General features: G+C 43.9%; 2 protein-coding genes across 3 annotated transcripts; both read right to left on the reverse strand.

Moving 5' to 3' along the window:
• Window positions 1-12,958: 12,958 nt before the first annotated feature.
• LOC127308409 (uncharacterized) lies at window positions 12,959-14,168 on the reverse strand. The gene has a single exon (XM_051339230.2). It carries the CDS (start codon window positions 13,894-13,896, stop codon window positions 13,099-13,101), a length of 798 nt encoding a protein of 265 aa, XP_051195190.1. The 5' UTR covers window positions 13,897-14,168; the 3' UTR covers window positions 12,959-13,098.
• A 396-nt stretch (window positions 14,169-14,564) lies between these two features.
• Window positions 14,565-22,699, reverse strand: LOC127308404 (tetratricopeptide repeat protein SKI3). 2 transcript variants are annotated; one of them, XM_051339209.1, is made up of 20 exons: window positions 22,360-22,699; window positions 22,118-22,240; window positions 20,395-20,478; window positions 20,233-20,283; window positions 20,051-20,143; window positions 19,755-19,895; window positions 19,599-19,679; window positions 19,261-19,508; window positions 19,012-19,183; window positions 18,803-18,924; window positions 18,641-18,698; window positions 18,458-18,523; window positions 17,844-18,062; window positions 17,557-17,608; window positions 17,049-17,422; window positions 16,871-16,965; window positions 16,560-16,799; window positions 15,835-16,478; window positions 15,075-15,278; window positions 14,565-14,985 (listed from the first exon to the last, which is right to left on the reverse strand). In XM_051339209.1, the coding sequence occupies exons 1-20, from the start codon at window positions 22,555-22,557 to the stop codon at window positions 14,786-14,788; spliced, it is 3,465 nt and encodes a 1,154-aa protein (XP_051195169.1). In that variant the 5' UTR covers window positions 22,558-22,699; the 3' UTR covers window positions 14,565-14,785. The 2 variants fall into 2 exon arrangements, with proteins under 2 accessions (XP_051195169.1, XP_051195177.1); XM_051339217.1 differs by having other exon boundaries at window positions 20,051-20,156.
• Window positions 22,700-24,077: the final 1,378 nt, after the last annotated feature.

Consider the following 24,077-nt stretch of genomic DNA (forward strand, 5'->3'; position numbering starts at 1 on the left):
CAGCAGCCTTGGACAAAATGTGGTGATTTTACCACCACAAAGCTAACCAACACCATATAACACTTACATAGACACATATCACATATATGACATAACTATTAGTAGGCGGGTTAACACCTACATCTAACAATGAGGGCTTCACGCTACCACCCTTGATCAAAAGCCATCATCAACACTGGAACATCATTTTTTGAACCCCGGATCAATAGTCATCACATTAGTTTATACGTCCATCAGTTCATCATGTTAAACTACTACATCCAGACAAACATAGATAAATAGCACGCGTCATCATGTGCTGCCATCTAGCCGTGGTCATGGAAGGTGTACTGCCTGGAGATAGAGCTCTTGGCCTTGTAGATCTTATCTTCAGCACGAAGACCTGAATCTTGAACTCCACCGCGTCGTTGTGGACAATCTCCGGCTATATCCTCCAGAGCACCATCTGGCCTTCGTGATAGGCGACATGTGCCCATTCATCGCACCAACGACAGGAGGACATTGCCATGTTGCGGGGCAACATAACAGTAAGCATGTGCAAGTCATTCACGTCTAGTTGGACATAGCACCGACAATGAATTAGGACCCTATGAATGTGCCCAAGCTTTTCCTAATAGCATGCAGTGGCACCGCCGCTGCCTCTACCCCGCCTGGCACGACCAACTTCATCGCCTTCATCTAGCGGTTCAAGGGGAGAAGGTCCTAGTTCCTAGGTGGAGGATAACATCCCCTCTTCACCATGTCGCGGTCCAACATAAAGACCTTCTCGGTAGTAGACAAACATGTAAGAACAATGTACAAGTACTAGAACAAATGCAGTACAAGATACTGATGCCAATGCACAAGACAATATCATGGAAATGTTGGAGATATGCCCGAGAGGCAATAATAAAATAGTTATTGTTATATCTTAGTGTTCATGATAAATGTTTACACTCCATGCTATAATTGTATTAACCGGAAACATTGATACATGTGTGTTGTGTAAACAACCAGAGTCCCTAGTAAGCCTCTCGTTTAACTAGCTTGTTGATTAATAGATGATCATGGTTTCCTGATCATGAACATTGGATGTTATTAATAACAAGGTCATATCATTAGGTGAATGATGTGATGGACATACACCCATACTAAGCATAACATATGATCAAGTCATTTAGTTCTTTAGGCTTCAAGCTTTGATACGCATAGTAACTTAATCCTTTGACCATGAGATCATGTAAATCACTTATACCGGAAGGGTACTTTGATTACATCAAACGCCACTGCGTAAATGGGTGGTTATAAAGATGGGATTAGGTATTTGGAAAGTATGAGTTGAGGCATATGAATCAATAGTGGGATTTGTCCATCCTAATGACGGATAGATATACTCTGGGCCCTCTTGGTGGAATGACATCCAATTAGCTTGCAAGCATGTGAATGGTTCACAAGGGATATCATATCATGGTGCGATTAAAGAGTACTTATTGGTAACGAGGTTGAACTAGGTATGGAGATACCGACGATCAAACATCGGATAAGTAAAATATCGCGAGACAAAGGGAATTGTTATTTTATGTGAATGGTTCTTTCGATCACGAAGTCATCGTTGAATATGTGGGAGCTATTATGGATCTCTAGGTCCTGCTATTAGTTATTGATCGGAGAGGAGTCTCGATCATGTCCGCATAGTTCTCGAACCGTAGGGTGACACACTTAAGGTTTGATGTCGTTTTAAGTAGATATGGAATATGGAATGGAGTTCGAATATTTGTTCAGAGTCTCGGATGGGATCCAGGACATCACGAGGAGGTCCGGAATGGTCCGGAGAATAAGATTCATATATAGGAAGTCACTTTCCAAGTTTGGAAATGATCCGGTGTCCCGGTTGGACTTGGACTCCACCAACCCTAACCAGCCAAAAAAGTGGGAGGGTGGAGTCCATGGAGGACTCCACCTCCTTGGCCGGCCAAGCAAAGGGGGAAAGGGAGAGTCCCTGTCCCCCTAGGTTTCGTGCATATGGCAGTTTTTGAATTGGGGTCTTATTCAGATCTTTGGGCAAACCCTTGGGTGTTCCACCTATATAATGATGTAGAGAGGGAGGGGCAGCCTACATGTTGGCCGCACCACCTAGGGCCTCCCAAGGCCGGCGCCCAAGAGAGCCCCCTCTCCCAAACCCTGGCACCACTCCCTCATCCACCTCTCTCCCGTAGCGCTTAGGTGAAGCCCTGCCGGAGATCTCCACCACCACCGTCACCACGCCGTCGTGTTGGCGGGAATCCGAGGAGGATCTACTACATCCGCTGCCCGCTGGAACAGGGAGAAGGACGTCATCATCAACACCGAACGTGTGACCGAGTACGGAGGTGCTGCCAGACTGTGGCACCGTCAAGATCTTCTACGCGCTTTTGAAAGCAGCAAGTGATCGACTACAACAACAACGAGATCTAATCTCGTAGGCTTTGGAAATCATCGAGGGTTAGTCTCATGATCTTCTCGTTGCTACCATCTTCTAGATTGGATCTTGGCTTGTTATTCGTTCTTGCGGTAGGAAATTTTTTGTTTTCTATGCTACGATCCCAACAGTAGTATCAGAGCCGTGTCTATGCATAGATTGGTTGCACGTGTAGAACACAATGGTTTTGTGGGCGTTCATGCTTTTGTTTTCTTTAGTTCCTGTACTTTTCATCTTGCAGGATGGTGGGATGAAGCGGTCCGGGCTAACTTTACATGACCGCGTTCATGAGACTTGATCCACGCTCGACATGCAACTTGTATTGCATAAGTGGCTTTGCGGGTGTCCATCTCTCTCACCATAGTGAAGATTCAATCTACTCTTTCTATTGTCAACACTAGTATCACCGTTGTGGTTCATGTTCGTAGGTAGATTGGATCTCACTCGAAAACCCTAAACCACATAAAATATGCAAACCAAATTAGAGGCGTCTAACTTGTTTTTGCAGGGTTTGGTGATGTGATATGGCCATGATGTGATGATGAATATGTATGAGATGATCATTATTGTATTGTGGCAACCGGAAGGAGCCTTATGGTTGTCTTTATATTTCATGTAGTAGTATTATTTCAAAGTATTGTAATAGTTTCTACATGTGGTGAACAACCATGAAGATGGCGCCATGGACCTTGACGCTATGCCGACGATGATGGAGATCATTCCTGTTGATGATGGAGATCATGTCCGTGCTTTGGAGATGAAGATCAAAGGCGCAAAGACTAAAGAGCCATATCATATCACATATGAATTGCATGTGATGTTAATCCTTTATCCATGTTATCTTGCGTAGATCGCGACGGTAGCATTATAAGATGATCCCTCACATTAATATCAAGATAATAAAGTGTTCTCCCCTCGTATGCACCGTTGCTACAGTTCGTCGTTTTGAAGCATCTCGTGATGAACGGATGTGATAGATTCTACGTTCACATACAACGGGTGTAAGCCATGTTGCACACGCGGAAATAATTGGCTTTGCTTGAAGAGCCTAGCATGTACAGACATGGTCTCAAAACACAGGAAACCGAAAGGTTGAACACGAGTCATATGGATGATATGATCAACATGTTGATGTTCACCATTGAAGCTACATCATCTCACGTGATGATCGGTTTTGGTGTAGTGAATATGGATCGTGTACCACTAAACAACTATGAGGGATGTTGTATTAAGTGGGAGTTCATTACTAATTAGATTAAAACATGAACTAATTATCATGAACATAGTCTAAATAGTATTTTGAATTAAATTTGTAGAATTGGCATCCGTTATCTACCATGCGCTAGTCTTGTAATTGAGATAGAAATATTGTTAAGTATGACAAGAAACTTTACGGACTGGTACCATATTGTTAAAGAATCAAGAAATTATTAAGTCCTATTGCAAACTTTTAGTAAACCTCACATTGTTGATTCAAAGAGCAATGGTTTCAATTAGTACCTAAAGTCATCTTGTCTTCGTGAAACTTGAAGTTCAAATCCGTTTGAAAAGTAAGGAGCTGGAAATTTTGTTTTCAGAAATAAGCAAGGTATGAGATATATGTGATATCTAAGACCTTATTGCAAGATGATAGAATATAATCTAGTGAGACTATATAAACTCATAAGTTGTATGGGAATGTACGAAGGTTGAAGACGCCAGACATCCCAATCCTCCAACTATTTGGGCACTAACGATATTCGCATATCCATGAAGTGGTCATCCTTAGTATGCACCGTTGCTAAGACTCGTCGTTTCGAAGCATCACGTGATGATCGGGTGTTATAGATTCTACGTGTGCATACAGCGGGTGCAAGCCAGATTTGCACATGCGAATACTAAGGTTAAACTTTACGAGCCTAGCATGTATAGACATGGTCTCGAAAAGTCGTCATGATATGATGGATAAAATTATGAGTGAAATTGTTCATCATATTACAAAGTTACTAGTAGTGAAATCTGGAACACTTGTCATATGATGATCAACTTCAAAGTAAGAACCTCAAGGTTATTGGTATTTGACCAATGGACCTAGAAGTTATTGAAGGTGAAGTGTTTTCTGAGAATGAGGAAAGCTAAAAGAGAAACTACAAAAGATTTTTGGCAGAAAGAAAGTACAGACTAGAAAGTCTAGCTCAGGTGTATATAGATGATATACATGTTATGAATGTATTCTTTGATTGGTCACACAATGAAGTTCTTGGGTATTTGTACCAGATTGGTTGGTATGAGATTTCATACAACGCAATACAAGAATATGATGACCTAAGTGACTGATAAGGAATATGGTAATAATGCACGTCTGGAACATAACAAAGTGTTATTATGTTTATCGTTGGCATTCTACCTAGCCCTTAGGTTTTATAATAAAGAACTTAATAATTTTCATTTTGCTCTGGTCAAATGAAAACAATGAGTTGTTCAAATTATGACCTTACTCCATGTACGATGGGTAAGTTATTATAAATCTTAATGGTGAAACACACATACATAACACTGACGCTAATTCCACTTATTTGTGGAACCGCCATTTAGGTCATGTTAGAAAGGAACGCATGAAGAAACTCCATGCAAATGGATTTTTGGAGTCATTTGATTTTTGAATCATTTGGCGCTTGCAAATCTATTCTAAAAAGAATGACTAAAATATCGTTCATAGGCCGAGAGTTGAATGGGCAACTAACTTAGTGGAAACATGCATGATGATGTATGTGGTTCGCTGGGCATAGTTGTGTGTGGGAGATTCTTCTATTTCATGAAAACTTCCAACAATGAATTGAGTATATATATGTGGATATATTTATTCGATAAGGAAGAAGTTTCAAATATTTGAATGGATTCAAATAAATTTCAGCATGAAGTGGAAATCATCGTAATAGAAAAGTCAAATATCTATGATTGGATCATGGTGGAAATATTTAAATTACGAGTTTTAGCGAACATCTAAAAGAGTTATGAAATTGTTCTACAACTCACGTTTCTTGGAGTATCATAGTGATGATGAAGTATCCAAGAGATGTATCCAAACCTTGTTGGATTAATGATGAGATAATATAAATTGATGCCATTATATTTTGTGGATTATGCTTTAGTGACTACCGCTTTTACGCTAAATAGAGCATCATCATAATCCGTTGAAATGACACCATATGAGTTATGGCATGGGCATAAACCCTAATAAGTCCTTTCTTAAATTTTGGTATGCATAGCATAAGTAAATAAGTTTACAACCAAAATCGGATGAATGTCTTTGTTGGTTATCCCAAAGAATTGATTGGGAATTCTTTCCACTATGGAGACAAAGACAAAAGTGTTTGTCGATGTTTCTTACTTATTTCCAAGAAATTGTTTCTAGCGAAGTATTTGAGTGGGAGGACAATGGAACTTGATAAGGTTTATGAACCTGAGCATGATGATCAGAGTAGCACAGCATCGGAAATGGTTCCGGAAGCGGCCACGAGGATCATAGCTCCCATGTCTACAAAGTGTTATAGTCATGGAGATCAAAGTACCTATTGAACCTTGTAGATATGGTTTACTTTGTGATCAAATAAATGATTTATGGACAAAGGATTGTTTTCTTGAACAATGATAAACCAACTACATACAAAAAAGTTATGATGGGCCCTGACTCCGTTAAAATGGCTAAAGCGCCATGGAATCCAAGATAGGTGAATACGTTTTGAAAGTAAATAGATCTATCAATTGATGGACTTGGATGAAATATCCTTGAAGAAGCTCGACTTGTCGAAAATTTGTTTATGACAAAATTCAATGAATTGACTACAATAAGATTATATCTTCCGTAGCTATGCTTATAGTCTATGTGGATTATTCTAGTAATCACTACATATTTCTTTTATGAGATATGCTAGTAGGATGGCAAAATACATTACTTAACAGAAGTATGTATTAAAGGTGTATACAAGATACAACCAAGAGTTTTCTGGTCCGTGGAATACTAGATGGGTATACGAACTTCAATTGGATGAAGTGAGTATCGCGGAGTTGGAATCTTCACCGAATGAAATGATCAAAGAGTTATGATTTGCAAGAAATTAAGTGGGAGCGCTGAGACATAGTTATAATATTATATGTGGATGACATATCATTGATTATAAATGATGTAATTATATACTTGATGATTAAAAGGTTTCATTGAGAATTAACTTCAGTGAAAGGATATGGACTGGAACATATTTAGTGTCAAGATCTATGAAGATAGATTGAAACACATAATAAGTTTAAGTTAAAGTATATAGGATGGATATTGAAGTAGTTCAATATAAAAATATTAAGAAGGTGTTGTTTTCCATGTGAAGGTTTAACAAGACTTGAGTGTATTTGACACTCGATGAGTAAAAACACATGAGTGATTTTAGATCACGAATAATATGTACACAATCAGATGTCTTGTGCTCTAAAGAGTTAGGAGCATATACCAGAATGATTCATGTGATGATCATTGGACAACAGTAATAATATCCCTGGGTGATTTAGAAGAATCAAGGATATATATATATGGTTTTGTATGGTTAATGACAAACAAATCGATGTAAGGTGTTGCACCGATATTAGTTTGGTCACATATAAAAATAATTTCAATCTCAATTAGGCTAACTGTTGTTTAAAAGGTAGCACAATGAGCTAGAAGAAGTCTATGTTGGATTTAGATGAGTTCTATATATTGTGACGGATTCTACAAACAAAGGCAGAGTATGTCATTATTTTGACAATGACTGAGGATGTTTTAAGTCGAGGAGTTCTTTGAGAACTTGGTGTAGTTCCGATAGTGCCAGAACTTTGAAGCTATATTGTGTGTGACAATATTAGTGACAAATTTCAGACCGCGGAATTAAGGTTCCACCAGAAGACTGAACATATATGATTAATGCCGACTCATTTGGAAAATGAGTGATGCGTTGAGACGCAAATGAATTGCAAAATACATACGTTTCTGAGCGTGTCAGATCCGTTGACTGAAACCTCTCCCGTGAGCAAAACATGATAAGCACCAGAAGGTGTTATATCTTTACAAATGTAAACTAGATTATTGACTCTAGTGCAAGTGGGAGACTGTTGGAGATATGCCCGAGAGGCAATAATAAAATAGTTATTGTTATATCTTAGTGTTCATGATAAATGTTTACACTCCATGCTATAATTGTATTAACCGGAACATTGATACATGTGTGTTATGTAAACAACCAGAGTCCCTAGTAAGCCTCTCGTTTAACTAGCTTGTTGATTAATAGATGATCATGGTTTCCTGATCATGAACATTGGATGTTATTAATAACAAGGTCATATCATTAGGTGAATGATGTGATGGACATACACCCATACTAAGCATAGCATATGATCAAGTCATTTAGTTCTTTAGGCTTCAAGCTTTGATACGCATAGTAACTTAATCCTTTGACCATGAGATCATGTAAATCACTTATACCGGAAGGGTACTTTGATTACATCAAACGCCACTGCGTAAATGGGTGGTTATAAAGATGGGATTAGGTATTTGGAAAGTATGAGTTGAGGCATATGAATCAATAGTGGGATTTGTCCATCCTAATGACGGATAGATATACTCTGGGCCCTCTTGGTGGAATGACATCCAATTAGCTTGCAAGCATGTGAATGGCTCACAAGGGATATCATATCATGGTGCGATTAAAGAGTACTTATTGGTAACGCGGTTGAACTAGGTATGGAGATACCGACGATCAAACTTCGGATAAGTAAAATATCGCGAGACAAAGGGAATTGTTATTTTATGTGAATGGTTCTTTCGATCACGAAGTCATCGTTGAATATGTGGGAGCTATTATGGATCTCCAGGTCCTGCTATTAGTTATTGATCGGAGAGGAGTCTCGATCATGTCCGCATAGTTCTCGAACCGTGGGGTGACACACTTATGGTTTGATGTCGTTTTAAGTAGATATGGAATATGGAATGGAGTTCGAATATTTGTTTGGAGTCTCGGATGGGATCCAGGACATCACGAGGAGGTCCGAAATGGTCCGGAGAATAAGATTCATATATAGGAAGTCACTTTCCAAGTTTGGAAATGATCTGGTGCATTTATGGAAGGCGCTAGAATGTTCTAGAACTTTCCAGAAGAAATCACCATGGAAGGTGGAGTCCCGGTTGGACTCCACCAACCCTAACCAGCCAACCAAGTGGGAGGGTGGAGTCCATGGAGGACTCCACCTCCTTGGCCGGCCAAGCAAAGGGGGAAAGGGAGAGTCCATGTCCCCCTAGGTTTCGTCCATATGGCAGTTTTTGAATTGGGGTCTTATTCAGATCTTTGGGCAAACCCTTGGGTGTTCCACCTATATAATGAGGAGGAGAGGGAGGGGGTAGCCTACATGTTGGCCGCACCACCTAGGTCCCCCCAAGGCCGGCGCCCAAGAGTGCCCCCTCTCCCAAACCCTAGCACCACTCCCTCCTCCTCCCGTAGCGCTTAGGCGAAGCCCTGCCGGAGATCTCCACCACCACCGTCACCACGCCGTCGTGCTGGCAGGATTCCGAGGAGGATCTACTACATCCGCTGCCCCCTGGAACGGGGAGAAGGACGTCGTCATCAACACCGAACGTGTGACCGAGTACGGAGGTGCTGCTCGACTGTGGCACCGTCAAGATCTTCTACGTGCTTTTGAAAGCGGCAAGTGATCGACTACAGCAACAACGAGATCTAATCTCGTAGGCTTTGGAAATCTTCGAGGGTTAGTCTCATGATCTTCTCGTTGCTACCATCTTCTAGATTGGATCTTGGCTTGTTATTCGTTCTTGCGGTAGGGAAATTTTTGTTTTCTATGCTACGAATCCCAACAGGAAATGCACAGGAAGAACATCATGGCAGTACAAGATTGGGATACCATTGCACCAGAACAAGATCATGATAACTATAAGATCGTAATAATGGATAACTATAAGATGATGGCAATGCATAAGAACAAGGTCATGCCAATGCACAAGAACAAGATCAAGCCAATGCATAAGTACCAGATCATGCAATTCCGAAATTGGGAAATGCTCAAGTACAACAACAACAATAGATCATGCATAGTTAGTGTATTTCCTAATTTGGGCAGCCCACAAATCACACATACAGACGTTGGCAATGCCCAAACTGGGCAATGCCAAATCTAGAGCAAATCAAATTTCGAATCTACACAAAACTACTAGTGTTAACTCCGGCGGCGCTCGCCGGAGGTGCATAATCAACCGCCACTAACCATCTAGAAAAAACCCTAACCGCAAATCAAATCAACGAGATTGAAGTACTTACACTGGAGAAATCGGGGACTGGGAGTCGAAGAAGAAGGTCCTCGAGCCGCTGATGAAGACCTCGAAGCTAAAGACGAAGCGCCCAACACTGGGATTGGGGCGCCCGTGGCGGGCCAAAAAATCCCCGTCAAGTTGGCAAGGGTTAGCCCGGCGAAAGCAGGTGCCTTCCACGAAGCGCCCAACACTGGGATTGGGGCGCCCGTGGCGGGCCAAAAAATTCCCGTCAAGTTGGCAAGGGTTAGCCCGGCGAAAGCAGGTGCCTTCCATGTGGCTGCAAGCCTTGTGCACACGGGGGAATAGAATTTGAGCATTGTCGCCAAATCGTGTTTATGTCTTTCATAGCTTCTCTAAATTGGCGGACGGCCAACCCCTCTTATGTCGTATGGTAGCGGATGGGGAGGGCGCGGCGGAGGAGCGCCAGCCATAGAGGGCAACGCCGAATGGGAGTGATCGAGTGAGGATTTAGATTGTGGGGGGTAGAATGGACAGTTAGGACAGTTATGTTGAACGTTTCATCTTCCGTGCTTCCCAACACGTAGAAGCTACCAAACGAGGCCCCTGAAGCTCTAAGGGCGACTTCTTTTGGGCTCCTGCTTATGCATAAGCTAGCTTATAGGAAACGGTGTGGGGAAACTGTGGTGGGAAGAAGCTGATAGAAGCTAGTTCATCCTATTCTTTTGGGCTTCTGAAAATTTTGCTTATTTGATGGGTTGAGTTCTGAAATGTCTGTAGTGCCCCTAAATTAGATATGTGTTGTAAATAAGTGGTAATACCATATATGCTACTTTTTAGTGAAAAATGAGCTACAAATAAATCAAATATAATTATGGGAGGTCAAATAATAATTAAGACATCGTGTCATGGTATAATTCAGTACAGTACATTTCAGGAACGAATCGAGCAATGCATATGGTGTCATGCCTAGAACCAAGTCATCTCTTCCGAAAAAAAAACGAGTCAACGAATGGCGGAGCTATCAACTGGTGGTGACACGCCGAGGGCCGCATCGCCGGTCCGTGTACCGTGTTGGCGTCCAGTCGCGGGGGCGGGAGTGGCAAGTGCCAGGAGCGCCGAGGGGCGAGGGCGGTTGCGACGGGAGAGGGCGACTGCCACGGGCGACGGCGGCGGCGGATCGACGAATTTCCTTTGCAGCGGCGCCGGTCCATGATGTGCTCGGAGAGCCGGCCGCGAGTACCTTTGGGGAGGGATCGATAGCGGCGAGGGGCGGGGCCGGCTGCGAACGGCGGTTGCGACGGCGGAGAAGACAGTGGTGGAGCGGCGGCGGCGATTCGTTTCGGGAGAGAGAGAAGGTGTCCGATGCGGGAGAAGAGGTGCGGTCAGTTTTCTTTTTTTCATTTTGACTTTCGGTGACCGGCAACTACGGAGTGGCATTTGCCGTAAAATTGACTGAACTTGAGGGCCAGTTTGATGTACCGGTTCGGTTTGCCCAGCCAGAAGCTCGGGAAACTGGTCTCGGCCAGATTCTCGAATTGCACTGGATGCTAGCTTCTCGGTCAGAATAAGCTAGGCATAAGCTAGAGAGTTCTTTTGGGCTTCAATGATTTGGCACCTAGAAGCACTGCTATAAGCCCAAAAGAAGTCGCCCTAAAACATTTGGGAACGGATGAAGTGACAAACTAATAAAACGAGCAACACAACATACGCCGCCATCACTAGAGTGGAGCATCAATTTGTCTATGAATCCTTATTATCTTCATTGACATCTCACACCGTGGGTCCATGTTGTGTATGCGTTGCTGTTTTCATGGTCATTTCCTATGTTTCGACAATTTGAACGGCTGTGTGCATCCTGGTTATGCAGAGGCTGGATGTAATTGCTTTCCCAAAATTAATAAAGCATTCTTTATCGAAAAAATGTCTCGACGGGAATTACATCGAATCAAGGCTTCCATCTGGTTATCTGCTTCTCCTCCGCTCCCACCAAAAAACCTGTTTGACCGAAGAGAAATGCATCTCTCTACCTTCTCTTTTTTTTTCATTTTTGTGTGAATTAAATTCAGTTATCGTAGAGTCTAATTTAAAGACATAATTTCCTGTATCCTGTATCTAGCTTTCAATGCACTATGGTGGATCCGGGACCTCCCACATGACAAATGCTGGTATGCTAGACTGAATCACTGAAGAGCACGCCGCGTCAATAACTTCCGTCGTGAGGTGATCTCAACGACGCGTCGAACCCGCCACTGTCCCCACCTCGTGCTCTATCCGGCGCGCTTGAAAAGTTCCCTATAGAGTAGGAACGGGCTTGGAGCTCAGAGTGTTGAACAGCGTATTGAGCCGCGCCAGATGAAAAGGATCTTCAGAGCGCGATAAAATGTCTGGTGCATCGCGTCCCAAAAAAATCTTTGGGGACGGCGGCTGGAAATGCTCTGAGGCCTCATCGGCGAGGAGATGAAACCCTGAATGGTTTTTCTAGATCGCCTCATCTCTCTCCTCTGTATGCACCGGTTGAGACCCCTTTTAGAGTATCTTTAGGAGCTCATCCAAATTTGATCCTCTATATCTTCATATAGAGGATCATCTATAAAGATTCATATTTAGTTGTCCTTAGTTTTCCAGCAGATCATCCATAACCAGGACATCTATATTCTCTCTCCTATATTTTAATACTATCCTATAACTACAATTTAACAGATTTCCTGACCTCACCTCCTCCAAACCTCACCTCCGCCTCCTCCATCGGCACCGATAGGGCGCCCTCCCTCGCCGTCCTCCTCTCACCACGGCCACGCCCCCAACTCTCCTCCGCGGTGGTGCCCGCGACCACAAATCCGTCCGCCCCGCCCCCATGCCCTCCGTCGGCCCCTGCTCCCCTGCTTCCTCCCAGCACGGGCAGCTCCCTCCCATACCCTTCGGCTCTCTCCTCGTTGCCTGCAGCTTTCAATTCACGCGGTAGGCGAGCGGAATCGCGCGGGCGAGTGAGCAATGATCCTGGTTTGGTCACCCAGATGTGGAGGACGCACCCAAGAGCTGGATGGACATCTATCGACCCATGTCCATATACATGTGCTGCTGGAGACGGTTTTTTAGACTCGGTCCTCTATATGTCGTATAGATGTCCATTTGGATGATCTCCTGGAGATGCTCTTAATTCGTAAAATCCATTCCAAACTCGATTTTGGGAAATTTCAACTGGAATTTAAACTGGAAGATCCCATGACAAACGTGCGTACGCAAGTAATGTGCATACATCAAGTAGTGAGAAAATTTTACATGGCTAAAATGTTGAGGAAGGGATCAAGTGACAAACTACTGAAACGAGCAACAGAGCAAAAGCCGCCATCACTGGAGCGGAGCATCGATATCTCCTCTAGGAATCCTTCTTCTCCTCGCCGTTGCCGTCGCTGCTGCCGCGGGTGCCGTCGTCGGCGCTGCCGCAGTAGTACCTCTGGAGCGCCCTGGGCAGGTACAAGGGCAGGAGGAAGGCGAACAGGTTGGCGCCCCAGAAGGCGAGGTTGGCGACGGCGAGCACCCTCCCGGCCACGAGCCGGCGCGGGTCCACACCCGGCCCCCCGCGCTTCTCCTCCATCTCCTGCCGCAGCCACTCCCCGGCCGCGAACATCCGGCGCGCGCTGTACATGACCGGGACGGCGGCCCTGACGGGGAGCGAGAAGCGCCACGGCCAGGCCGCCGTGAGGCCCTCGGTGAAGACCTGCGCGGCGAGGAGGAACGCGTGCGGGGCCGCGCTGGCGACGCCCGTGGTGTCCCCGGACCGGAGGCCGTCGAGGATGTAGAGCGCCGGGAGCGCGGCGCCGACGAGGAAGCCGGCCGCGGTGTGCGCGCCGAGGAGGACGCGGCCGGCGCCGGCGAAGACGGGCGCGGCCGGGTCGGGCTTCCCCGGGCGCTGCGGGAAGGCGAGCGCGGCGAGGAGGACGAGGTAGGGGACGAGCAGGACCGCGAAGGCGATGTCCGGGAGCGGGACGGTGGTGGAGAAGGCGAGCACGGCCGCGGCGCCCAGCGTGTTGAGCTGCTTGATGGAGAAGAGGTAGTAGTGGTGGTGCGGGCGCGCCGTGGGCGAGGTCGGCGTCGGGTGCAGCGGCGGCGGCGGCTGCCCCATCGACGGCAGCGTGATGCCGCCTCCCGCCGTCGGGCCCACGCCGCCGGACATGAGCAGAGATCGATCGAGTGCGCTGTGGCGGCGTTGTCTGTTGATTTCGGCAGACTGGCGAGTGAGTGAAGTGTCTCCGGTGCGGCGCAGGAGGCGGAGGGCGGCTTAAGGCGACGGGTGGGTGGCATGCGTGGCGCGCTCTGCTGCTCGGCTCGCCATGGCGCGCCGCGTGTGGAGATCGTTGGATTATCTTACTAGCCTCGGAGCGTGCGATGAACAGCGCAGCTCGGGTCAAGCTACGTGTTCCCGGCGTGTCGTCCGCGGACTGGCACGCTCCTTGCTGGGAAGGCCGAATAAAATGCCAGGAACTTTCTGGAAACAGGGTGATTCGGAGATAGAACCACGAGCAGGTACTGATAGATTCAGCTACTGATGGCTCTTTCGACTTGCCTTGGTGTCTCCTGAAGATGAATGAGCTGGGGATAACAGGGATCTGACACTTGTTTCTGTTTTTCTTTTTAGAATGTTACACAGCGTATCTCCGTTTCGAATTAAGTGTCCCAGATTAGGCTAGATACACAAATACCTAGGCGTATTTTAGTGTATATATACATACAAATCTACGTCATTAATTTGGAACATAAGAATATAATCATGTTATGTTGTCATGCTTGCAAGGAAAAGGGGTGGTTCGATTTTGGGATAAAATGCACAAGACCAGCACACCATTTGGTTTGTATGCAGCCTCAGCTCCCAGCTACTCCCAGAGATGGAAATATCAAGAGAGATTCAGTTTACAACAACAAAATACATGTCGCTATAGAGCACCTCATCGGCTCATCCCAGTTGAAGTCCACCGTTAAGTCAGACACAATGTATGCTACAACTACGTTATCTGATTCGCTACATGCCTCTCAGCTACAAGGGTGGTGACTCCCGGGTCAGGAGGTTACACGTACACAAGCTGCTCCAAGGCCTTCCAGTACCTGGGGCACGACGGGTTCTGGTGTATCGCTCTGAGAAGCCACGCACCAGGGCTCTGCATCGTCTCCGGCAGCAGCAACCGCTGCTTCTGCTGAGGAGCTGCCGCCGCAGTCAACTGGCTCGCCAGCAGATGCATTTGGAAGTAGAGCTCCGCAGGCCGCAGTTCTGAGCGAACGAAAAGCAGGAAACAATAAAATGAAATGAGAAAGTTTTCAGCAGGGTGTTATTTGAAGCTCTGAGGTTCAGTTTCATACCTGGGGGCCATGTGAACCATTCGAGGCGAAGGTTTTTCTCCCATTTGGTTTTGGAGCCAAGGCTGCCTTCTGCTTGGGCCAGTAGGAGCGATACGATGGGTACGGTAGCTTGAGATTTCTGCTGTGCCTTTCTGAGGCTGGAAGCTGCACGGCTTATATATTGAGGAGCCGTATACCTCCGGGCAATTTCCATATTCATCGCTCCTGCTAGCATGATTTTGATTCAGTACACGATGATGACAAAAAAAAAAAAAAACTCATCTACTATTCCGGATTTGTTCTAAATTTATGTGGAAGTAGTGTAAAAACAGCACAAAATTTGCAGGCAGTGGTCTTCACATCGCATTGGACAGGATGAATTCTACCTCCCAGAGTAACTAGCAAAGAAAAGTTAAAGCTGAGCATCTACTTAGTCACTTAGTCCATACATGTGAAACAGAACCATCAGCTTCGTCATTATCCTATCAGCAAAATATGCCAGCTGTTGTGATACAATTGACAATGCTAAGGTAAGGCCAAAATATCAACTGTTAATGCTCACTACAAGTAAACCTAATGATAAACAAATCACTCGACAAAGAAGATTTTTTCTCAAAGTTTCTTAAGTAGACTGCAAGATAGTGCAATCATGACATTAACTGGAGGTTACAGCACAATCAACTGCAAAATGCAACTCTATATAAGAAATAAAAATGTTTCAGGGAAAACTGACAACTAAAATGAGCTACCTAACAAGCAGAAACATAACAAACTGGCTTACCATTGAGAAATAAGATGCAGCTATCAGCATCCTTTTCAGCACAAGCCTGTGCAAGAGCTTTTTCAGCACTTGCAAAGTCCTCAACCCGCATAGAGGACTGAGCACATGCTAGATTAAAAAGAGATGCCCATTTTGATGGGTTGCTACCCTTCCTCTCAATGCACTCTTTGAGATTTATCTCTATTTCATCAGAGCCAGGGCTCGGTGAACATAGAGACTCTAGTTGCTTCAGCATTACCCAGCCAATCTCAGTATTTGTCTGGTTCTGCAAGCACTTCATGTACTCCTTCCTGGAGCTTGAAAGATCACCTTGCACCACATAAGCCCGACACAGTTGCAAGTGTGCAAAGAAAGCATCCGCACTTGGCGAAGTAACTCTTAGAGCATCTGTAGCTTGAGTGATGCAGTTTGCATGGTCATCAGATTGCAAACTAATCTCTGAAGACAGTAGGAGTAGCAAGTACTTCTCATAAAGGACGATTTTATTCTCTTCTGAATTGCTTCTGCTGGACAGTACTTGTAGAATCAACCTCTTCAAGATGGTACTAATGTGTTTGGGGTACTTCTCTTCACGTGCTTTTTGGAAAATAGCAAGTACAAGCAGGTACCGTGCATCTTGGTTCCATGGTTCCTGATGAACCAACCTTCAAAAGAAGTTCCACACTTAATTTGTGTAGCAAATCAAATAATTATGTTGTTGCTGTAACAAGTTGGAAAAGGCATACCTTTGCAGGTTGCATAGTGCATTGTATTGACTCAAGTACTGATCTTCACATGTTGGGAATGAGAACTTTGGATAAGAAGTGCAGGTAGCATAGCAAGACACTGTTGCAGATGCTTGAATTTGATGCGGGGACCTTAGGCCTCTATTGGATGTGTGCCCATGGGACAATGAAGTAACCCTTACTGCTTTGTGAGAAGCAGTCCAATCTCCACCGGACAGCAGCAGCGATCCAAGATGGTTTCTGCACCATGCAACAAAGGCCATATTATGACCAATATAATCAAGTTTCATTATTCCAGGGAAGATTGTTACCTTAGTAAACTGCAATCAGGATACATGTGCAGAACCTTTTTCAGGTAAGACAAACCACCCTCGACCCCTAAACAGCTGTTTGATTCCCCACCAATCTACAAGTGAAAATTAGTCTATATTACAACTAGCGTAGAGCCAAACAAAAATCCACAGAATACCAATATTCATGGGTACTTACTGCCTTCCCCAGAGCAATATTTGAGTGGACTTCACTCATCACCTCATAGGATGTAAGTCTAGGAGGCGTACTCAATTGAGGTAACTGAAAACGCTTAGTTGGCTGCAAAGCATCTAATGCAGAGATGATGAATTTCAACTCTCTGTTATAACTGGGTTGACCAGGGAGTGTATGAATGACTAAAGCTGCAGAATCCTTCCCGGTGATGTTGTATGCCAAGGTGCATATGAATCCCAATGCTCCAGTTGCACTCTCCTGCTTCATACTAGGTAAATTCTCAGCCAAGTTTCTTGATACAGAGAGAGCTTCGTCATGCCGTCCAAGTTTCCACAATGCAAAAGCATATGACTGTAATCCATCAACGTTCAGCAACCCTAGAAATTTGAGATGGCTTGTTAAGTATTTATGTTTATGGCATGTACAAAATACTTGAAAATGATATGTTCGCCCAATTTGGGAGAAAAAATAGGAAATAACTTCCGTTTGTTGAAGTGAAAATTAAACAAACCTTTTGTTTTCAACTCTTCGCACTCCCGTGCTGCATCAGTTGCAAGACCAGCCTGCAGCAAATGCGCTTGTTAATTGAAGAAGTGGAAGTGCTTATGGAGAACAAAAAAGGATAGCCACCTAAAGAACCAAGATTAATAAGTACCACACCAAGAACAACAAGATTATTACAAATATAAGGAAAACAACATATATTTTTTGGGAGATTGTACAGTAAACATCATGATTTTAGCTTCTTGTTCTGCAATACAATTATTGATTTATCAAACCACATGATAGTACTCTTACCTTACAAAGTGACCGGGCAAGATTCAGCGAAACATCAACAAAAGGATATCTGTTGTCTAACTTGGACCTGCACATCATGTCTAAAGCAAATTTCGCCTGTTGGTAAGATGCGATTGCAGATTGAAAGTCTGATCGGACTTCAGCAACCAATCCACTTATATTGTGTGACTCCGGGTAATGAGGCGCTCGCTGAACAGCCTGTCTTACAGCCATCAATACCTACATAGAATAATAGCAACACATATAAAGAGACTGACATGTCAACAAAGGAAAAGGAAGCATGAAATAAGTGTGAACAACATCAGCGTTGCTTAAGATAGTACCGTACATAACCTGGTTCACTAAATACACAAAACCCAAGCAACACTGCAGTAGCAGATTATGTTATAGATACTAACATATGACAACTGAAACAATTAGTAACACTAACTTGGTGACACTGCCAACAATTCAACAACAGTATACAATCTAAAGATGAGACATGAGACCATGTAATACAACCACCAGATTGAATGGATTGCTTTCAGAAAAAAACATCACTTCATTTTGAGCATGAAGGGGCACAATATTTACTCCGGGACTTTCAAGGACACCAGAAGAAAATTAAAACATACCTGAGGTGACAGAAGTTCACCAGAACGAGCAGCAATAGTTCCAAGGCCAATCTGGAACTCTGGCAGCTATGCAAATGTGTCATGAGAATGAGATAAAAAACTAAAGTAAGGAAATTATTAATCGGAGTACTAAATTGCATAGTTACATTGATATCAACATACATTTCAGATAATTGTACTTACAGGTAGTATCTGCACAGCTCTCAAGCAGCTTTCATAAGACTCGTTTACTGCACCAGCCCTTTAAGACCATCATACGAAGATTAAATCAGCTTAAGTAAAAAAATTGAGTGCATCAATATAGGGAACGTTTGGCTCTTGATGAAAGATGTAGGGGGTGGTTACCCATATTGGTTATGATCTTCTGCCGACATTCCTGCCCATGGCAAGGCCAATGAAGGATCAATGCTTCGAGCTCGGTCAAATGTTTGTCTTGCTAATTGCTTGTGACCTGATTGTCTGTAAATCTGAAGGTCAAATCATTAGTAACCTTACTACTAGTTGAAGAGCCGATCAGGTAACCAACTGCAGCATTAATAGGACTATAGCAGTACCTTTCCAAGGTATGCCCAAGCTTCAGAGAGAGACATATCCAAATGCAGTGCCCTGATAAGAGAATGTTGCTTTAAAGCCTGATTACTTGACACTAAACCCAATGTGACCCAGAAATCCTTATTAACTGGTTCCAACATCAAACCACCCAATGACATTTTCTCTGGAAGCTCCCTGTTGCACAGAAAACATATAGTGTTATCAGAAAAGCTCCTCAAAGAAGCTGGCATCTTACGAACAAAGAAGTTTACCAAGTTATCGGGTCTACAGAGTTATTCTCCTCCATGGTACAAATGAGATCAAGACAAGCAGCAGTATCAATGTGAATATTAGCTTCCCAAGGTGTGAGATGCAAAGCTCGTTGATATGAGAGTTTTGCACCATTTGCAGCTGACAAGCATGTACTTCTCCACTCAAGGACAGAAGCTTTGAAAGTATGTTCATCCATGCCCCACTTGATATCCCCATGCTCCCACGGAAAGCATCTTGCAAGTGCAAGCTGACATAAAGTGGGGGACATACATGGTTGAATAGAATAAGTTATAAGTTGGCAAGCAAATTTAAATGATTAATTTGGTAATAGATGTACCTGAGTGTCTGCGTGCAATTTCCAAACACAGGAAAGATTTCCAGTCAAGGAAGAACAAGCTTTAGCAGCTTCTGATGCTTCCTACATAAAACAACACTCAAGTGATATATGGGCATGAAATGCTATTAATATGAAACAAAGCATATACCAAAATACCTTTAACAGATTAGCTGCCCAGGTAAACGCCCCAGTAGCTACACAATGCCTTGACCAAGCAAGCAATGCAGAAGCAAGCCCAAAGTATGCAGAATGATTATGAGGAGCCAACTCCAAAGCTAAACGAAACTGTTCAACTCCCTGTTATTGTGTATTGTGCAAGAAGTGCAATAACAGAGATATTGTTACTCATAGCAGCAGTAGAGTTTGCATTGATGCACTATTAAATTGGTCTTTGTTAATAAAAAACCATGTGTATCCAGCACAAAAGTTCATTAGCTCAAAATACTTCCTACCTTTCTGAAATAACCAAGCATCAGCTGGATGTTTCCACTTTCAATCAACGCAAATACCCTGGAACTATCGAGTTCAATAGCACGCCCATACGACTGCCAACAAAAACTAAAGTGAGCATATTCAAAAGACCCAATACAACACATTGAAATTGGTTATGACGCCAAAAAAGAAAACAGCGCACCTTTGCTGCAGCAGTAAACATGCCCAAACGGTGGTAAGCCAGTCCGAGTGCCTAATACCAAATATAGAATGTTAATGAAATATTCAATTGTGTTGCAAGATAGAAGTATGAGTTAGGTATCATCAGCTTTGACAAGGAAAGAGAAGGAAATAGAACACACACCTCCCATAAATCAGCACATGTCGGGTAACCTCGTATTGAGTGTTGAAGGCTTTGTATAGCCTCTGACCATTTGTTTTGATGAACCTAAATTTTTCATGGCATGTCAATACTTATCATGGATTATGTTTCAATACACAAGTTAGCACATAAAGAAAAGATAATCACAAGAAAACTATAACAAATTTTACATAAGCTTTACTGGGACAGTTAAAGGAAGTACACTAGCAGCTCCTGACCCAAGAAAACAAAATATTGCAATTCTTAAAGCCTAAAGATAGGGCTCTAAACCTAGACATTGCAAAGATGGGTCAGTGTAACAAGACCAGAACCAGCACTAGGGTCGCAGGTCGGACAAAAATAAGGAGTTACCACCAGGCAAGGAATACCCAGTTACCCACAGGGGAGAGTGGCAAATGACCTGGGGAGAACCGGCTGAACTGGTCAATCAAACCCAGTGATGCATGTTAAGCAGGGTCTTAAAATGCACCAGAATATTTAGTATTTATTATAATTATGTGCATTCCAGATGGCGGTGTTTTACTGCCTGACTTACTGCTTAGGCACTTATTGGTTCTATACTCCCTCCATTACTACATATTTGAAGTTCTATGTATGTCCTAAGTCAAACTATTTTTCTGTTTGACCAAATTTATAGAAAAATGTATCAACATATTTTTCTACAACACCAATTTACTTCCATCAGATTTTTCATTAAATATATCTTCAAACTATACAGATTTGATGTTATAAATATCAGCATATTTTTCTATAAACCTGGTCAAACTTAGAAAAGTTTGACTTAGGACAAACCTAGAACTATAAGTATTTGGAACCGAGGGAGTACTTCTATTCATGCAGCAGCGCAAATATTCTGGTTCCCACATGTCTCTGCTGTGATGTACTGATGTCCACATAGAAATACAATTGACTCTTCAAGCTACTCTCTATCAGTATTGCACAGCTGGTACCATCTCTGAGCTCTGCCCTTGCCTCGATCAGCCACCTTGACTACACAACCTGTACTCTGCCCCAAATTTACTCTTCAAGCTCCTCCCTTGCCTCGATCATCCACCTTAAACTCCACAACCTGTACTCTGCCTCAAATTTACTTAACAGATCCAATTGGTGTGCCGATCTAGGTTCAATTGCTCCATGGCAATACTAAAGTGTTCATACCAAACATAGAACAGGAATTTCTACTTACACTTTAACTCTATCCATTTGTAATCTCGTGATATATTAAGAATCCCTAATTTCATCAATCTTCCTCTATTAATTATTTTGCTCTTATATTAGTATCCTGGTTCCTGATCTGATCCCCTACATGACAAAGGCCTGAAACCGAAACCCCATCCACAATCTAATCCCAATGATTCCATTGCGTGACCGGTAAGACCTGCAAATTCATATTTTCTATCTAAAGTTTAAGACTATCTAGTTATTTTAAATAGCTTCAAAACTGTACTATTTGTATTTCTGGTTGAGTTCAGAGGGTGTCTACATTTGTTTGGATTTCAAATCTTTCCACAATCCAAATAATCATTGTAGCACCAAATTCCCTTTTAAGTAATTCATGTAGGCTATTTGATGGGTTCAAAACAGTAAGGCTGTGACCCAATCCAAATGTATTTAGTCCATCATAACGATGAGTGTATGCTATTGCCATGATCACTTCAACCAATAATAATAATGAACCAAAGCAACTGCTGCTGAAGTAACATACCTGTAAGTAGCCGAGTCTCCTGAAAGCCCAAAACGCGCGCGGCGACTTGCCAGCAGCGTCCTTGCACACAGCAAGCTCCAAGCTCTCCTTCCCGTCCACATCAAGCAAATCGCAGAGCGCCTCCTGCAGAAAACAAGCCACATCAATCAAGACAGCACCACCACGAGCAGACCAACCAACAAACGCCTTCCGTGCACAGGCACGCGTATGCATGTACACGCATTCCTTCACGCGGCACCCACCCCAGCCTGGGCGTCGTCGGGGTCGAGGGCCACGGCCCGCTGGAAGCACCTGGCCGCGCGCTGCGCGTCGCCGGCGCGGGCGTAGTGGTGGCCGAGGGCGCGGAAGGGCCCGCCGTCGTTCGGGTTCAGCTTGGCGGCCGCGAGGAGGCGCTCGGCCTCCTCCTCCCCCGCGCCCCGCTTCGCCGTGGGTGCGGACATGGCGGGCCGGCGAGCTGAGCTCCGGTGGAGCGGAGGAGCGGGACGGCGAGATTGGGAGAGGATTTTGTTGGAGGCGGGAGGTGGTGCTCCGGTGGAAGGCGGAGAGGGTTTGGATAGATGGCCCCGTTGCGTTGTGTTGCGAGGGGAAGAGGGAAAGTAAAAGCGCTGTTGGATCATGGGCCTAAGAACTCAAAGGCCCGATTTGACGGAATGACGGCCCGAACTCACTGGTGCAGATTGCAGTACCTCTGATTTGCTTTTTAAGTATCAGGTTTGATTGGTCACACATGCTACTCCGTTTTAAGGAATAAGACGTTTTCATTTTACGTGTTTTTTTTATTTTATCAAGAATTACTTCAAATAAATAAATATTGTTTGTATGAAATTAGTATATTGAAAAGTTCTTTTCAATATGAATCTAACGATACTAATTACATATAATATAATTAGGATTTTGTTGCTCAATTTTTATGGTCAGAGTTTATCTTGGAATACGCGTGCGCCTTATTCCTTCAAATGAAGGTAGTATATGGAGTGTGGCACTGGCGAGTGTGTGGAATCCAAGCTGCAGTGGGGCTCGTGGATGGTGGCCGAGGAACCGTACCGGAAGTCAGGAACCTCTGGTGCAGCGTGTGCGCAACAACGGCTGTGCGACTAGTGGGAGTGAAGTACGTGCTCCGAGCGGTGGTAGGGCTGGAGAAGTGCTAGGTGAGGCGCTGTTATTGAGCGTGACCGACGCTGATCGATACCAAAGGGAGAAGTGCACGCAAACAACTTGACATGTCGAGTGGCGTGGAACATGTACCACCTCCTCCTCCAGTTTATGTTCCACCAAAGAAGATAAAGAAATAGAAGTAGGCAAAATTGGTAAAGGGCATACTGGGGAAACAATATTGACAAAATGCAATCTGATGAGAACCTGAATCAAACTACTGGTGGCAGCCTCTTATATAGAGGGTCGTCAGGTCCATGAGTTATCTAAGCTTTAACTATCTTGGTTTGGGAGGCGACGCGACAGTTCATGAGATTCGCAGTTTAGCGAACAACGCTCCCATGGTGCTTTGTATCCAGGAGACCCAACTTCCGAAGACCAAGATAGGTTATGATTATGCTTTTGTTGTAAGCACCTGATGACCCACAAGTATAGGGGGTGTATCGTAGTATTTTCGATAAGTAAGAATGTCGATCCCAACGAGGAGCAGAAGGTGTTGACAAGCAGTTTCGATGAAGGATTCACTGTAAATGCTCACAGACAAGTATTCAGGGGGGTTTGATGTAACAGTTGAATAAGGTACGAGTAAGTAAAGTGCGAGAGTAACAATTGCAGCGAGTGGCCCAATCCTTTTTAGCACAAAGGACAAGCCGGTTTGTTTACTTATAATGACCAAACGTTCTCGAGGACACACGGGATTTTAGTCTAGTGCTTTCGCTACATACAGCTAAATAATCTTCATTGTTATGATAAGTGTTGTGTGGGTGAACCTATGCTAATGCACCGCCCTTCCTAGGACTAATACATA

The sequence above is a fragment of the Lolium perenne genome, chromosome 1 (genome assembly GCF_019359855.2).
Source record: "Lolium perenne isolate Kyuss_39 chromosome 1, Kyuss_2.0, whole genome shotgun sequence".
Classification (NCBI taxonomy): Eukaryota; Viridiplantae; Streptophyta; class Magnoliopsida; order Poales; family Poaceae; genus Lolium; species Lolium perenne.

Bases quoted from the DNA above. Each gene is read 5' to 3' on its own strand.
- LOC127308409 (XM_051339230.2), bottom strand. From the start codon at position 13,896: ATGTCCGGCGGCGTGGGCCCGACGGCGGGAGGCGGCATCACGCTGCCG.
- LOC127308404 (XM_051339209.1), bottom strand. From the start codon at position 22,557: ATGTCCGCACCCACGGCGAAGCGGGGCGCGGGGGAGGAGGAGGCCGAG. The intron at 19,680-19,754 runs GTATTTTGGTAT...TGTTTTATGTAG, and splicing joins GGGCAGCTAATCTGTTAAAG to GAAGCATCAGAAGCTGCTAA. The intron at 18,699-18,802 runs GTAACCACCCCC...ATGGTCTTAAAG, and splicing joins GAAGATCATAACCAATATGG to GGCTGGTGCAGTAAACGAGT.